General features: G+C 37.9%; 1 protein-coding gene across 2 annotated transcripts in view; it reads left to right on the top strand.

Moving 5' to 3' along the window:
- Positions 1-753: 753 nt before the first annotated feature.
- The window catches only part of ano3 (anoctamin 3), a gene marked incomplete at both ends in the record, with an annotated part of 33742 nt that continues 16256 nt past the window's right edge, over positions 754-18239 (top strand). Inside the window, 6 exons of one of the 2 annotated variants that reach the window (XM_079251097.1) lie at positions 754-799; positions 12125-12331; positions 15248-15375; positions 15510-15665; positions 15753-15853; positions 15935-15979. In XM_079251097.1, coding sequence (XP_079107223.1) covers positions 754-799; positions 12125-12331; positions 15248-15375; positions 15510-15665; positions 15753-15853; positions 15935-15979 — 683 coding nt within the window. Of the gene's footprint in view, positions 800-12124; positions 12332-15244; positions 15376-15509; positions 15666-15752; positions 15854-15934; positions 15980-18239 lie in introns of both variants that reach the window. The other variant, XM_079251096.1, reaches the window with a different exon arrangement.

Raw genomic sequence — 18239 nt, 5'->3', positions numbered from 1 at the left:
AAACAAGGAATTCCTGCCACCACAGCAGCAATGTGCTGGCAGCTGAGCTGGGAGACTTGTAGTGACTTCTAATATTGATTGTTTGGAGTTTTATCTCACAGCTTCACAATATGAAATGTCTGCCACAAACAACATAAAGGAGCATAATTGTCTTAAGTTGTTTATTTATTGTGACTGAGGCAAAAGATTAGATGATGTGCCCTGGGTATAAATCAGATGTCTCTAAGACGACTTCTTTTAAATGTTCGGTATGTTAATTGAAGGGATTGCTACATTGACTTAGTAGATTTTTAAATTAAATTTGGCTGTATAATCTTTCATTTGGCTGAATATCTTCACTGTAGCCTACATTTGACACCTGATCATTGTACAGTAATGTACACGCAGCAGTCAGCTCTGATGCACGAGCCAATCAATATACGTCCTTGTCGGTCCATTTCAGATGGTAATTTCCCGCAGTTTATCAGTAAATCGGAACGGAGGAGGACATGTCCATCTCAGGACCTCCCCTACCGCCCGTCACCATGACAACAGCCGTGAATGGTGGCGGTTGGAGAGCGGAGTGGAGGGGGGCGCATGCGGAGCTGAGACAGGTGTTGCTGGGGTTTGCGCATCGCCTGTGAGACCGTTTGGCAGGATGGGAGCCGAGTCAACACCTACGCCAGCCCGCCATAGTTTCCCATGTATTCTCCAATTTTGTTCTTAGAAACACGGAATTTGATTAATTACGTTGGAAAGCAACTGAACGCCGCCATGGTGCACCACTCGGGCTCAATCCAGTCCTTCAAGCAGCAGAAAGGTTAGTCGCTAATGTGAGGATTTCGGGTCCGGCCAGGGTTAATTTTCTTTTAGCATTGTGGTCACTTTTTATAAATCTTCTGACATAGTTTGAGTGAAAAATGGTATTCGGAGGTTCTGGTCTACTTGCTGTGAGGGTGACGCAGAGTTGGAGGCTTTGCAGCCTCTTGGGATGAAGCCTGTTTCTGAACCCAGCGCGCTTTGAAATGTTATCCTCTAGTTAATTTTGCACTGACTTTCTTAATTAAGTTATTATTAAGACCCAGTTTACATATATAAAGCACTCTATGAGCAATTATTTTTTATACCGATATATGACATGAAAAAAATAATATAATATACCAGAAAAAGCTATTAAACATTAATGCATTGTGAAATATTAAAAGGAAGTTTAAATCGCGTTTGTTTAATCGCATATTTTCCACAATATTTTTCATACGATTGATAGGGAGGATTTAGTCAACTTTGAATTTTCTTTTTTTAAACTATATTTTCTGAAATAGATCCCTGAGGTGTGCTTTAGTAACTTCATAGGTTCACATCACTAATATTGTGCTGGACTTGTTTGCAAATGTACTTAGATGTATGAGTAGTTTGTGCTATAGATGAGATAACTTCTTTGGCACTTGTCAAACAAAGCTGCATTTGAAGTTCTCACTGTAATTTAAAATGAATTTTCTCTTTTTAAATGTCCCGTCATACAGTAAAATAGTATATATCTCCACTTAACCGATCATTGAAAAATCAATATGTCATATCACACTCCTCTTTCTGTTAGTGTGTGATTGGCTCATTTGCATTTTGGACCTTCAAAAATTTCACACTTAACATTTGACAAACTGTGCTGTCAAGGAGATATGCATGGTCACTACACACTGGTGTAAATTCAATCCAATATGTATGTGAAGAGTAATACCAAATACCTGCAGTGCAACTCAGTTACACCAGTGGAGGAGTATTGATTTTCAACTATAAATAAGGCTCCTCAGAGAAAATTAGTCCTACTTTGATTTTTTGCATTCCTGACTGTCTAAATTTAGAGAAATGGAGAGAATGGTTGTTTCTTATGCAGACTCAGGATTAAACGCGGGGCTCATTTCTGTACCTGGTTGAGGTAAGGTGAATGTGACTCTGGTTTATTCATGAACGCATACTGGGCTAAGCAGCTCGTGACTCAGTATGCTGAAGTTGTGAGCAATTCTCTACACGCTTACTTCTTTTGAACTTGGAAACAAATGTGGATGAAAGATATTTTCTCTGATATGATCTCTGCCATTACCCATTGAACCCAATTTAGATTTGTTATAAATTTGAATTATAATCTAAAAGGGCTTCTATTTTTAAAATTATATTCTAAATTCTGCTTTATTTTATGAATTGCATCACTTTAAGGGATTATTTGTTTCTGTGTTCACATTGCAGACAAAATCCCCACTCACTTCCTGACTTCGGTCCAGCTAAACAGGAAACATGCTGCAGATGGTGATATCAGATTTATGGAAAAGTTTCAGCACCGACCAAAGGAAACACTTTAAACTTGAGTGACTGTTAAGTGCTACATTAAAATGAAAGCAAAGATGTGAATTATGGCCAATAAAAAAATATGCTTAAGACAAATTCTGCTATTATTTGCACTTTTTCAAACATAATCAACAATCACATATATTAAAAGGCTTAGAGCTGACTGTCCTTTTTTCCATTTAAACATTGACTGGATTTATTGTGCTTGAGTGGAAAAATGTCATAATGTCGATCCACAAAAGTTAATACTACACATACTGGGTGCCAATTGCCTTGTCACACCTTTCCTTTGGAACTTTCTTCTATTTTTCCTGGCTGACACGTTGAAGCTCAGTCAGATTAAGTGGAGAATGTCTGTACACAATCATTTTCACTTCTTTTCAGAGGTGTAGATTTCAGGTACAGACTTGAGATTTGTTACTTTGAGGCTTTTGCAGAAACCACTCCTGTGCTTTCATTGTGTGCTTTAGGTTGTTTTATCGAAATGTCAGTTTTCATACTACTCTGAGATACTGAGCAGAGGTTTTCATCTTGGCTAGTCTTCTTTCTCCCATTGCTGCATTTTACAAGCGCAATATGTATGGGGACAGTCGTGTCCATCAGCTGTTTTTGTCAGACCAGGAATATTAGTCTCTTATGGCCTGAGGGTTTTCCATATGACTGCACTACAGACCTTATTGGTGAATTAACTGCACTGATGTTTCTGTATGATTCTTCCATCTCCGCTGGCTGCCCATTAAAATGGATTCAATGTGCACAGAGAGGTACAAAGTCTGTTCCTGTTTCCAAATTTCTTTCATTTTAGAATGTTCCGATGTTTCATTTTTCATTACTAAATGTTGCAGAAACTTTCTTTTATCACTTGCTCAGACTGATGCCTTGACACAATTCTGTCTTTCAGGTCTTTGTACAAGTCTTTCAACCTCATGGCTTGATTTCCTACTGAAATACTCTGCCAATTGGGAAAGCTTTTGTAGACAGACAGGGTTGTGCCTTCATCATTCAGTCCAATAAATGAATTTGATAAGGAGCTGGTGGACTTTTTCAGTTGCAGAGGCATGTTATGGATCACTGATAAAAGTAAACTGTAAATTATTTTTGGACTTCACAAAAAAGCGTCTAAGCGTCTATGGAAAAAAAGTTTCATTTTAGTCTCATATCTTACTGATATTCTATTAATAGGTTTCTCAAAAGGCGCCTCGTGCTGTTGAATGTATTGCTTGAGAACAAATATGAATTGAGTTTCTTTTAAGATTCATCTAAATCACTGAAAGGTGTGGAAGAAGTGGAAAATGAAAACACTTGAAGGGTTTTCAAATGGACTTTCTATCATTCATATAATCCTTCATTTAATATAAAATTAAACCAAATTGTTCCAAGAAAAATTATTCTGCGTCATCTAATAATTCTTAATCGAATTAGAAAGACTGATCATACTAATCATTTGCTCAGTTTAATCTACATGTTCTGCAAATGCTGTGAGACTTACTGGTAAAAAAAAAAAAGAGATAAACTTTAAACCTTTAAATATAACAGACAAGAGTTTTATTCCTTCTTATATATGTTCTCCTATAGCCTACAGACATTACAGGTAGCACGGAGCCCTAAACGACAACTTTTATTATAGTTTGTAGTAGTCATTACTTTTATTTTACATACTGTGTAATCTTAATAAAAAAATAAACACAGTAGTTCTCAGTTAGTCAGACTTTTCTCTGTCTGAATACAACTTTCGACAGCAAATGTTCATCAAGTGTGTGAGTGTGTGTGTGTGTGTGTGTGTGTGTGTGTGTGTGTGTGTGTGTGTGTGTGTGTGTGTGTGTGTGTGTATTTTTGTGTAAACTGCCACCTGTCTTCTTATGCAAGCCGGCAGATGGTTTTATAGATACAGACATTAACTTCAGGACAGAGTTTTGGAGGGCACGTGCACAATATCTTCTTCGATTTTTTTTTTTCTTTTACAGATTTAAACAGGACACTGTTTTATTTATTAGACAGGCAGAAACTGTGTGTAAGATGGTATGGTGCTATCTAAAAAGTTTGTGTTATAGAATTGAAACAGGTTGGTAACTATTTAAAAAAAAAAAGACAAAACAAAGAGGCTCATATTTCGTGCGTGTGTGTGTGTGTGTGTGTGTGTGTGTGTGTGTGTGTGTGCGCGCGCGCGCAGTAGCCTAACAGCTTTTCCACTTTTATAGTCTTTAAATAGTCAGTGGATTTTGCGTTGCTAGGTTATAAGAACAGTACAGGCAGCAGTTATGAGGGAATCAAGAGAGATCTGATCATGTCTCCATCATATCACAGATTTTTTCTGCTCGTTTTTATTATGAAATCAAAATAGTCCTATGTGAACTTTGTGATTGATAATGTATATTGAGGACTTGGCATTCATGTGCCCTGTGTTATGCAGTGCACAGACGCAACAGTGGCTTCACAGAAAATCCTGTGACTTTCAGTCCAACTCACAAGCAATCAGGGGCTAAGAACAGGGTATGATGATAACGGCAGGAGGGATATACAGATTAAAAGAGAAGGAAGATGTTTAATCTCATCAAATGATGCAACCCAATGATTGTGCCAGGATTGCATAACAGGGTTGGAAATCACAGACAAAAATCGCCATCTGCTCTGAGGTGTGTTTATAGTGAGGCTGTCTGCAGCTGCACGTGACAGACAGCTGCAGACAGCAACCATGTGTCCTGCCGAGTATTGACTATTTTGAACTGTTTATATGTTTGGATTTAAATTGTTTTGTGTTAATCTGAGTGCCTAATTACACTTTCAATGTTTCAGTGTTGTAAGAAACAAAACATCACAAGGTACAAGAAGGTAATTACTGTAGGTTTTATTGGATCATATGTATTAAATTTGAGTTGCTCAGCTTTAAAGGTTCATATTAAATTCTCCAATGAATCACAAAAAGGTTTCTACTGGTTTGTAAGAGTTATTTCTAAAATATTGGCAAAGGCAAAATTACCTGTTTTTATTCTTATCAGAATGAAACAGTCTGTCAGCAAATTTGTCGCTCAGTGAGTGTTTTTTTTAAAATTGCCTCTGCAGATGAAAAAGTCAGAGATGTTTGCATATGCATAATGTTCTCCATAATGACTATGTTGCTCAGCCTTACTATAAGTCAGTTCAGGAGTATACTTTACTCCCTTGGTTTATGAATAGAAAATCTAATGATTCTTATTTTTTTTCTCCAAAATGCTGCTTTAGCTGAATTCAGTACAAACCTGCATTACAGCGTTAGCGGCACTATAGATGTTTGTTACAGTACATGGTACGGTATATTTGGCTTATTTAAGATACTGTAGTACTTGTCAGACTCATTTTGATTAACATGATTAGCACATAATACTGAATTTTATTTTTGCATTAACTGGATTAGGAGTTTGCAATCCCACTTCAGTTATTATTTGTTACTCGTTCAACTTCATCAGAAACAATGAAATGTGATTGGACTATTCACTGGAAGCTTGATACCACTCTTAACACTCCCAGTGAACTGAGGTCTTTGTGTATGTTCTTTGATACGCTGCCAGGTGGAGGATGAAACACTAACTGCATGCAGAATATTTCTGACCTGTAAGTGAAGCTGATTTTTCCTCCGTCTTGCTCTAAAGCATCAGAGGAAATCACCTGGTGATGCATTTGGTTTTCAAGGGCAAACCCTGATAGTCAAAAGCTTTATTCTGAGGGAAGTTGATTATTTCCATTTTAATATCAAGACTTGCATAATTCTATTTGGAATAAAGGATATTCTGATTCAATCTTGTATCCTTTCCTTTACAAGAATATTTGGCCAGATTTGTACATTTCCAGTTAAACTAAGCATCTCAACATCAAATTCAGATTAATACAAACTCATGCACAAAGGGTTGTTTAAATTGAAGAGGACTTTATATCTTAAATCAGACATTACATGAAGGCCCCAGCAGTCCCTGAACCATTTTTTAATACTTTTAAATTCTCATTTTCTTTATTTTGACTGGGTTTGAAAACTAATATGAACAGAGACAATGCTTTATATTAGATCTGATTGTTAGCCATGCCCATATTCTCACAGCTCCAATCCTTTTTGTCATTCAAATGAATGGAAATGATGTTGTGGTTAGACAGCTTGTTATAGCAGTTTGATTTTTTCAGAAGATAGATGATATAGGTATTGGAATTAGGAATATATTAGAACCACATTCTAGAAATGAATAGCTACTTTTGGGTTTCAAAGGCTCCTAAGAGAGTGAAAAAGAATCTTAAAACTGTGACATAATGAGAGCTGTTTGAACTGGCTGAATTCTAAGGAAAGGGACTTCATTGTTTCCGTTATTGTCTTCTTGAACAGCGAAGACTTTGGTCTATCAAAAGAAAAAAGGAAATCTCTGCACCATTATTCCATGTGGCTTAAATATTCAAAGGAATGCTCAATTATTTTTCATCCAATCATAGCTAACCGTAATCCGTGTAGAGAAAAATGTAGCCAGTCTGTGACATAAACGCTCTTTTTCGGTCTTTCATTTTTGTAGCTTTATTCAATTCATTTTATCAATTCGGTTCAGCTTTATTTGTTGCCATTTTACAATAATATCAACTCAAGCCACTTTAATGACACATCAATTCGAGCCAATTCATAATAAATAGCCTAGTTTAGGAAAAGCAAGATTGCATTGTATCTCAACTTCGATGTAATTTCCCTTCCTGATCATGCGCAACACTTTCAGTTTTGCATCTAAAGTTGTAATAGGAAGGCAATTATTTATATATATATATATATATATATATATATATATATATATATATATATATATATATTATATCATATTTTAGTGTGCCAGTTTGATATTCCTAATAAATTATACAATCATGCGATAAGATTACAAGATAGAAAGTATTTATAGAGTATTCGTTGAACATGTTTAGTTATACAGATGTTGAGTGTAGTCAGATTCTAATCTTATTTTCATTAAATCAGGGAAAACATAGCAAGAGGTACATCTCTCTGTCCTTGTACATATAGAAGTTGACCAAGCTCACATCCCATCATCTGGATTTGACTTATCAGGTTTTGATAATATTGATTTTATTCATTTTATTTAGACAGACATATTTTCCTTGGGTTGTGAAAGTCAGATTTAGGTCAGACTAATACTTTTTGCTTAAGTAATGTAAATGTTGCCCTGCGATGGACTGCCGAGCTATCCAGGCTGTACCCCGCCTTTCGCCCAAAAGACAGCTGGGACAGGCTCCAGCTTCCCCGTGACCCTTCACTGGATCAAGCGGTTAGGATAATGAATGAATGAAGGAATGAATGAATGAATGTAAATGTGCTGTTTGATTTTTTTTTTTCTGTAAAGAAAAATTACTGCATAACTTCATGCCACTATTTGATCTGGAGACTTGCAAGGGGTTCTGTCACACAGTTCAACAGCTGGAAGGCTGCTCAGAGATTGCATACTCCAGTTGTTCCAGCATGTGTGACGGTTTTAGACCTGACACTGTCTTACTCCAAATCTAAACTTGGAAATTGTAATGAGCAACATTACCGCTTCCAACCAAGTATCCTCTGTCTTAAAGGATTCCAGAATAAGCTCAGCTGCGGTGAGGTGTCTGATAAAGTACTGTTCAAGTAATCGCTTCAGTGAGCCCATCTGACAGCTGGCAGAAATAGTGGACCTTGGAGTGAACCTGTGCAGGATATTACTAAATAAATCCTTGCTGGAAATACAGCCTTCCCAGTTCTTAACCAGAAAACACAAAAAATGAACAAAATGCATTGTTAACTGTTAATCCTGAAGGACTCTTTGGATCATAACAAGCAAGCCCATGACATGCTTGAGTTGGTATTGAGTTGGTAAAGTCATCTAGAATTGTGAGATGTTTGGAGAAAAAAGGTGGAACAAAATCAATAGTAGCCTACGTTCAAACTCCTGTACAACATTACAATGTCCTGCGTCTCATTGAGGGTGAGGCGTGCTCTTTGTCCTCTTTGTCTGTCCTCTGTAGAAGGGATCCTCTGATGTTTTCTGGAAAAGCTAATAGTGTTGTAGTGAAAAAAACGTCCTGATGCAGAGTGTTCTTCAGTTGAAAGCAGTGGAACTGAAAGTGCTGCAGGCTGAACATAGATGAATAATTGAGGGTATTGAGTGAAGAAACTTAGAAACACGACGGAAAACAACCCACTGACCTGAATTCTTTTTGTGCTTCATCCTTGCATTTAAAGTCTTGATGCTCTAGGGCTCTTACGTTGACAGTGGAGATATCAGACTCAAATCAACATTTTGGACTAGTTTACCATAGTTTTAAAATGCCTTTAGTCACTTTTATATCTGCATTACCCCACCTAGGTATGAGTAGGTTGTGACACTGTTTGACACTGTTCCTAACAAAAGACAAATAGTCAAGAGGAACATTTAAAACTGATTTAGAATTTCTCATCTGTACATTTATCACAAACATTTGCAGAATAGTATACAGTCACAGTAACATCTGTATGGAATAATGCATGCATGTGCACAGACCAAAGAGGGAAAAAAGGATCATTTAATGTGATCATCAGGAGACAATTATGAACACGCTACACAGGAGAAAGCTTCCCTGAAGATCATCCAGGTCCTCATTAGATCAGCCTGAGTGTGTGTTTGTAGGAGCAACCTGTCATCAAGACTCCTTTTATTTTATGCTGACAATAGAGAAAATTTGGTGGTATCTTTTTTACCACATTTTCAGCGAATATTATCTCTGTGGGCACTCAGTGACTTTCATACCAACTTGTCCCCCACGCATGCAGTCCATGCACACACACACATACACACACGCGCACACAGAGGATTAACATTCTCCTCACAAACCAGTTTTAGCCAGAGCACAGCCAGATTAAAGGCAGAATTTCACATTAGATTAACTATTTAAAATAGACTTCCACCATGCACCATCTTCAGAAAGTTACTGCACAACTGTTCTGACAGCAGCAGGGTTCATGGAGGCTGTCTGCATGAGAAAATTAGGCTAAAGCTTTGCAACAAAGCAGCAATGATCCAATAACTGTTATTACCTACTTTAATTCAATTTAGCTTGGCAGATGTACCAATACTGTTAATATTTTCATCCACATGAGCTCAGAATTTTCCATGGACCGAATTTCACTCAACACTAACACCATCCAAGTTGTGGATTCTGTTTTAAACTTTGAGATTCCTCAGAGATTGCCCAGCTGTATCCCTACAGAGACATTAGCTGGCTGTGTTCTGATGTGTCATCTCAGACACATAAAGCTTTTATATTATGTCTGCTGGGATTATCCAAACCATTGGTGCCTTTTCTTTGTTTTGTGGATGGCTTCTGTTCAGGAAGCATTTTCTGTTAGTAAATATGGTACAAATGTAATGACTAGGATCTTCTGTTTAATGAAATCAGAACGTATCTACAGAGACCATGAAATTATTGCAGTCAAGCCCTCCAGCTTTTTCAGTGGAAACTCCCACCTTCCATTACCTTACTCAACCATAAAACGAAGCATGTTGCTCCTTGCAGAAACACACAATCATACTCACCGGACCATAATATCACCAGTTTCTGAAATGTCATCGGATATGTAATTCGCAGAATATGTTTCCATTCAGATTAACTGCTGAACAACATGCTGCTTAGTTATGATTTGAAATACTGAATTGATGCAAAAGAGCAACAAAAAGGGCTGAATATTTATGTTGGTGTTTTTCATAATTAAAACATTAGGAAACAGTGCTTGAAAACACGTTACATTGCATATTCAAACACATTAATTTATTGTGTATACATGTGGATTTATTGGTTGAGTGATGGATTTTTTTTGTTCAAATATTTTTTTGGGTTTTAAAATATTTAACCAATTCTGTTTGAAGTGGATTTTAGCTGAAAGCTTAACTTTGCTTTAATGCACATGACCATTTTTTCCCTTTCTTTCTCAAGGGTAAGCTTTAGGTCACCGTTTCCATTCATTTCATGTTTGTGGGGCAGCACAGGAAATAAACTATGTAATAAGTGGATCCCCTGGGCTTTCGAGCTAACATCCTAAACTGGCTCCATTCTCACCCAGCAGCACTAGGGAATCCCACGGAGATCAATGTCATGAAAATGAGTTATTGCACAGCTTGCAGTGCAGCACTCAGGCTGCACGGAGTAAATTATCAATGCATGTTTCAGTTGAGTATTTCAAGAAGGTCGCTCAGAGACTGGACCAGAAAGTAAGTCATGTTCCCATTTTGAGGGACCGTATTCCTTTTCATAAATATATATCAGGAGCTGCAGCACTGAAGGTGCAGCCTGGTCTGAAGGTTGTGTATAATGTCATTATTCATCATCAATAACCTCTTAGATTCTCCTTAAAATAAATTATAACTGCTTGATTTTCAACAACCTTTTTGCTACAGTATTGTTGTACCAATCTGTTGTTGCTGACAAAACCTCAAAAATGACCTCAAATAACATAAAAAATTGCATGCAATAAAGGAACCTGTAGAAATGAACACCATGATTACAAGTATCTTTGTCATCAGTGGTGGCAGTAATGAGCAACTGTGTTAAGTGATGCACCATTATGCTGACTGCCTTTAAGGCATTGAAGTGTATGATTTGATGGGGAGAAAGTGCTGATGGTCTTAATGCACTCCTCTATGAAGGACAGACATTAACGGCACTCTGGCCTATAAAAGGACAGACCAGATGATGATGTTTGAAGTGATTTACCCTCACTTTCTTCAGACACCACTGATTCTAATATACACTGTATATTTTTGGGAGGTTGATTAAGTGGGGTGGGCTGGTTACATTTCTTGATTATTTTCAAGATATACGATATTGAGGAGATAAATAGCAGCGAAAGGAGACATTTTGAGTGAATATGACTTAAGCAGTTTTGGTCTGATAAAAGTAACCTGAAGAATGTTGCTTCAGTTATGCTGCAGAGTATGTGAAGTTCTTACTTTAACATTTTTATTTTCCTGCTTTAATACTACTCACACACACTCACACCCCAGATGATAATAATGTAGGAACAGAATGAATATACACAGCAAATGTAAAGGAATGGTTCATCAAAGTGCTGAAGTTGCACACACTGTACATATTGATTTAGATTTCCATTTCTATCAAACTGATTGTCTAAAAAACTTAGATGTATGACAGTCAAATAGGAAAAACCTAAGCAGCAGAGGTATTTAAATATATTGGGAAGGGGCTGCTGCTGCTATTGGAGTGTGCTTTGTTTGCAGTGTTTTTATGGTTGGTATTGCGCTGACATCAACATGACCACCAGTAAGTTTCTCTGCAGAATATTCCATTTTAATGAAACGATTAGTCATTTCTTCATTTTACTTGTCAGCGGGTTGAATAGTTTGGCACATTGTTTTGTAGTTCAATGTATTAGAGGTGAGATGCATACATCATACAAACTGGAGAGTTTCTTTTAAAAATGAAACAGTTTTTGAAAAAATATAATGTAAGGCTCATAAATATTCTTTAGGGAAAACTTTTTTTTTTATTTTTAAAATGCAGTATTTTTGCTGGTAACTTAGGGTGCCTTATTCTACCTTTTAATAATCTTATATACACAGTCTGGTCTATCTGGTGGTGAGGTCGTTGTATTGGTATTTTGCTGCAAGAAGGTTTTTAATCTTATTTATGCTTTGATGGCCATTTCCAATGGATGGGTGGAGAATTTTACTTTTACCTGTTTTTATAGTAAAGCGCTACCAAGCAACAAAATATATCACTTATAATCATAATTCTACTTTAACTTCCATTTTCCTTTTTGCTCCCCTGATTTCAGGCATGCACACCAGCATTAGTGAGATCCTGAAGGACAAGAGCCTGAAGCCATCTCGCCGCAGCCTGCCCTGCCTTGCCCAAAGTCAGACTCATCCAATCAACCTCAGCCACTTTCTGTCAGTGCCTCTGAGGCCAGATCCCAAACCAGAGGTTGAGGGTTTGAGTCAGAGTATCAGCACCTCCTGCAGCATCCTTCCCCCACAGACAGGTCAGTCCACACAGAAGCTTACAGGCATTTTCCTAGACCCATTAGTGGTTGCAGTGCTTATATCTGGGTAGAGTAGTTTCATCGATGTGCACTGTTCATACTTCATATTAAAGTTTAGGATAAACAGAATGAGTCTGGAGTGATGACTTTATAACCTGCTACTTTTACCCACTTTTTATGAAGCAAGAATTGTTCATTTGTGAAATATTCTGTTTCATAATTTCCTAAACATCAAGTTTTTCTAGTCGCCACAGGAAACAAGTCCACTTATAAGTCTTACCTGAGTCTAATAACATAGCTGACTCATTATTTAATGACAAAATTGACATTTTGTCATAGGTTTTACTGTTATTTTCTTACCTTAACTGTGTTTAATCTTAGTCTCGAAAGTAGGTTGCTTCACAGCTTTGCAATATTGCCATAACTTTTAAAGCAGATGCAGTTAAACCTGAGCAGATTGTCTTATGGCTGCAAGGCATTTATAAGTCACAGCTATCTGGTGGACTTTCAGAGGCTATGAGATAATGTGGAGTAATGTAGTCTGGAAGGAAATGATAGATCATTGCATGGACAAGTAACATGGAGCATTTTTTATCTGATATTTCCAAGAATATTCAGATGCAGCTAGGACTGAGAGCTTTATTTTTGCCAGCTTGAAACCAGTGCAGGAGAGATCTCAGTGTACTTTGCAGATTCTGAAATGCTGTCCGTGCAACCGTTGTTTTCTCTGCTGTGTGCAAAAAACTGGAATACCAAGAGGAAAATTATGCAGATGAGGCACTTCAAGGTGTTTCTGTGAGAACTGAGTCTTTGACGTTTTTCAGGATGGATCTCTGAAAAACAGGTCTGATTTCTGCCTTAGCTGGAGCAGAGTGCAGACAGAAGGAGAAAAAGTAGACAGAACAAATGACAGAGGTTGATAGACAAGGCCATGATCCTACAAGAGTTCCCACCTGTGGACACCAACATGTGATCTGTAGCTGTTAAAATGGTTGAACTGCCACTGATGGGATTTTTTTTGTTATTCCAGATTATTTATTGCATCTCACAATGAAAGCAGCAGTTACACATTATTTTATGCATGAAAAAGTTACATTAATAAACAAGAGGAATAATTTTGCAGCTGATATTGATCAGGCATAGAATGGGTAGTTGAGCATCACCCCACGATGATTCCTACATCTGGAGAAATGTAGGTGTTTTTCTACTCTGTATCCCTCTCCTTCATTGAATGCTTTTAGAATAAAAAAAAAGTTTATTTTAGACACTACAAATAGATAGTCTTCCCAATGACCCTGAATTGGACTATGTGACACAGAAAATGAATGGATTACTGATCAAGGTTGCTGATTCTGCTAATCCTATCAGCAATCTTTCTACTGTCTATCAGCCTTGACTTTTTGAAGGTCTCCACAAAACCCAGCTTTTAGGGTAGTTAGTTTTACGTTTCTGTAAAATATACAAAATCCAAACATTTTGCAAACTCTGAGATTAGTTTACAATGTTTATTTTACAGCATCTTTTCTCATTTATTACAAATTCTCACTTACGTGTGTTAATGTGGCTAACCTGGCTAGTGTTAGGAAAACATCATGATTTACACTCGCACAAGGACATTTCTCAAAAAGCAGAGGTGAAACTGTGAGGCACTCCTGTGATCAAAAAAATTTGACTGAAATCTCACCTGAATGTCGAAGATGCAAGCTGGCTCTACTGAAATCAACTTTGAAGCTTGGGGTCCCATCGAGAAGTGTTTTATATCTACACAATCCAGTTAATTGTCTTCACATCTAAACTTAAAATATAACATTGTTAAATTTTTCTCAGTTTTATTCACAAGATTTTTTTTGTGCTTTCTATGTCATTCTCTGTGCAAGCAGGGTGTGATTTATCATCATTTAGATTTTTTCACCCGCACATGCAGACCAGACTACTGAGTCATTTGAGGGCGAGTTGACACTTTTTTTCCCTTCCATACAAAAATAGAACATTTCACTGTGAAGAAATCCACACTGGTGCGTAACCAGTTTCGCTCATGTTTTATGACTGCATGGAGACTGCTCTGTACCATTTGTTCAGCTGTGTTGGTTGGATGTATTTGGTCATATTCCTATTTCCGCCTGACGTTAACATCTAATTCAAACAAATGTAGAAATATTTGGCCACATTGTGTCAGTACATCAAAGCTCTGCTGTTTTTCTGGGAAAATGATCATATTGTTAAGAAGACTCAGGATAATATTCATATTCTGATAGTGACATATACACTTTGAAGAAATAGGGTTGTTGCTCCATGTGTATTTAAATAGATATTATTTGTGCTCTACTGTGAAATGTTTCATCTCCCCTGTCATATAATTAGAGTGCTTGTCTTATGAGATTTGGACTGTCATGATTACTTAATTGAAGAAATGAGAAAGCTGTCACACCAATAGATGGATCATTTTGCACAGTAGGTGTCATTCTTCCCTCATAAAAGCAAAACTTGCAGTCTGCCCTTACACTGGAAAATCTTGTTTTTTTTGCAAACCTGATAATCTGACAAGGTTTCACAACACTGAGCTGCTGGAACATTTGGAAAATTAATTTCTGCTGCACAGTTTTGCCTCAGAGTATGGGCTTAAAAATCCCTTTTCTGCTTGAATCACAGGGGAATACTTTAAAATCCAGAAAGGGACTAAAGACGATTGGCTAGCTTTCAACATCTGTGTGTGAATCTTTTAAATTGCATCGAGGTGTTGCTTTCTTAGCTGATTGCCAAGTTTTAATAGCTGTAATTTTTATTTAGCTCAGATGTGATTTCATTGTTGGCAGTCAAGACGAGGGAAATATTGACTTGAGATAAAACAAACAGTTGAAGCAGATCTCACCAGTTCAGTAACATTTACATTGATTGTACTGTGTCTGTGTGCAGCAGAAAATGCCAAGGATAACTACATTGAGGAGAGTGAAGTGAGTACATGTGAGACAAGAGCAGACCAGCCATTTCTGATACAAAAGCCTGTCAGTCGTGCTAAATCAGGGACCCGCGCAGATTCACTGAAGGTACCACACATTTCCCATCGTCCATATTGTCACAGATTAAAATATTCTCTGATTATTTTCAACTAAAGTTACTTCAACAACGGTCCACTGCTTAACTGAATCTTAAACTCTGAGATGCAACTATATTTCTGCAGGAAAGGAATCCATCTGACTCATCTGGGCTTTTTTTTCGAGATGGTAAGAAGAGAATTGATTACATCCTGGTTTACAAGAAGTCCAGTCCACAGGTAGAGAAGAGGTGCACGTTTGAGAAGAACTTGCGAGCTGAGGGCCTCATGCTGGAGAAGGAGGTGAAAATGATTTATTTAGTGTTAAAATTTTTAATTATCTCGATTTTCCCTTTTTTGTAATCTTGTGTCCCTCTTTTCACATGAAAGCCCTCCTTGACAAACAATGACATCATGTTTGTGAAGATTCATGCTCCCTGGGATACACTTTGCAAATATGCAGAGCAGATGAACATACGAATGCCTTTCAGGTAACTGAAGCTCAAAACAAAAAAGTTTTCATGGTAGCTGGCTGCTTTATCCATTAACATCTTTTCTGTTGTTTTTGCAAGAAAAAAATGCTACTTTACAGACCGGAAGAGCAAATCCCTGGGCAGGTAAGTAGATTCAATTTTTTTAAAACTTTTTTTTTGTCTTACTGGGAAAGTTTGATGATTCTGGGAATCAGTACTACTGTAGGATGAAGAACTAACATAAATAATGGCAAGATAATGTTATCATTAAAGCATATCCATTAAAATTACAGAGACAAGGAATTTCACCAATTGTAGTTCTTTCTTACCCACTAATTATTTTGGAGTTATTAAAGTATTTTCCTGCAATGGAATCTAACTAGACAGTATTTACAAAGTCTGTACAAATTACAAATAGCAGCAACAGAAATTATCAGAAAGCTTTCATATATTTTTTTACATACGGTGTGTATATATATAAATATATACACTACTCACAAAAAGTTAGGGATATTTGGCTTTCAGGTGAAATTTATGGAAAATGCAATATGTTCATGCTACAGTGATATAATATCATAAAAGTAAAGTAAGACATTTAAGTAGAAGGATACACTACTGATTTCCTCATCTCAAAAATTCATTCAACACAAAAGGTAACAACAATGGTAGTTACACCACAACAAAAAAAATGAACGTCTCAATATCTCGTCATGTGCCCTTGAGCATCAATTACAGCTTGACAACGATGTCTCATGCTGTTCACAAGGCAACTTATTGCCTGCTGAGGCATGGCATCCCACTCTTCTTGAAGGGCAGCCCTCAGGTCATTGAGGTTCTGGGGTGCAGGGTCTCGAGCCTCTATACGACGGCTCAGCTGATCCCACAGGTTTTCAATGGGATTCAGGTCTGGAGAGAGTGCAGGTCATTCCATTTGAGGTACACCAGTCTCCAACAGCCGTTCCCTGATGATGCGGTCTCGATGAGCAGGAGCATTGTCGTCCATGAAGATGAAATTAGGCCTGTGCTGTTCATGTAGGGGCACAATCACTGGATTAATGATGTTATTCAGGTAGTATGGGCTTGTCACTGTACCATTCACAAAGTGTAGGGCAGTTCTGTACCAAGTGGACACCCCTGCCCACACTGTAACACCGCCACCACCAAAAGCTCGCCTGGTGACAACAGTGGCTGATGCATAGCGCTCTCCCTGACGTCTCCAACATCGTTGCCGGCCATCATTTCTGCTCAGTGTGAATCGACTTCCATCAGAGAACAGCACTGAGGCCCACTGGTTCCTGGTCCAGCGTAAATGCTCCCTGGCCCATGCAAGACGATGATGCCTGTGCCTGGTGGTGTGGTCAGGTACCCGTGCAGGTCGTCTAGCACGCAGACCACGCTGATGTGAACGGTTTCGAATGGTCTGACGTGACACTTGGGTGCCTCTCAACTCTCTTAAACGTGTCTGGAGTTGAGTGGCATTCATCATCCGGTTTCTCAGGGCAGTGTTCACAATGTAGCGGTCATCAGCACGGGATGTGGCCAAAGGACGTCCACTTCTAGGCCTTTCTGTGACTCTTCCAGTCTCTCCATATCTCTGTTGCAACCTGCTGATGACACTCTGTGACATTCCAAGCTCAGTGGCCACTTCTGTCTGAGAACGTCCTGTTTGAAGCATCGCAATGGCAAGGGACTGTTGTTCCATTGTTAGGTGTCGTCTTGATCTCATGATGTCAAAATGTGAACAGCATGATGAGGACAACTGTTTAAACACCAGCTCTAATTGAACCAGGACATTTATTGGTCAATTCAAGGATCACACACCTGCCGTGATTTTTGCCGTTAAGCTCCTTGTTAGAGAACAGCAACTTGTGCAAAATTTATTGAAACATTTAACAGTTGGATATGTGCATTTAAAAGCTTAGAGAAGATCACATTAAGTTCACCTGTATGTGTATATATATATATATATATATATATATATATATATATATATATATATATATATATATATATATATATTTGCATGGTCTGTTTACTTCCACCTTCATAATATAAATCGACTCCGTCCCTCCCTCAATGTGAAAACTGCCTCCATCCTTGTCCTCAGTCTTGTCTCCTCAGGCACTGATTATTGCAACTCCCTCCTCTTTGGTCCGCCCCCCAGAAGTCCCTCAACAAGCTCCAACTAGTCCATAACTCTGCTACCTGTATCCAAACTAGAACCCCATTATCCCATCACATCATCCCCATGCTGCAGCAGCTCTGCTGGCTCCCAGTCAGCTAAAGAATTTACTTCAAATTTGTCCCATTCACCTTAAAGTCCATCCATAGCCTCATCCCACCATATTTGTCTGACCTCTTCAAGATCACCAACCCAGCCTTCAAATCCTCCTCCTCCATCTAC

This window comes from Telmatherina bonti (genome assembly GCF_933228915.1).
Source record: "Telmatherina bonti genome assembly, chromosome: 2".
Lineage (NCBI taxonomy): Eukaryota > Metazoa > Chordata > Actinopteri > Atheriniformes > Telmatherinidae > Telmatherina > Telmatherina bonti.
This window is presented reverse-complemented; position numbering and strand designations above follow the sequence as displayed.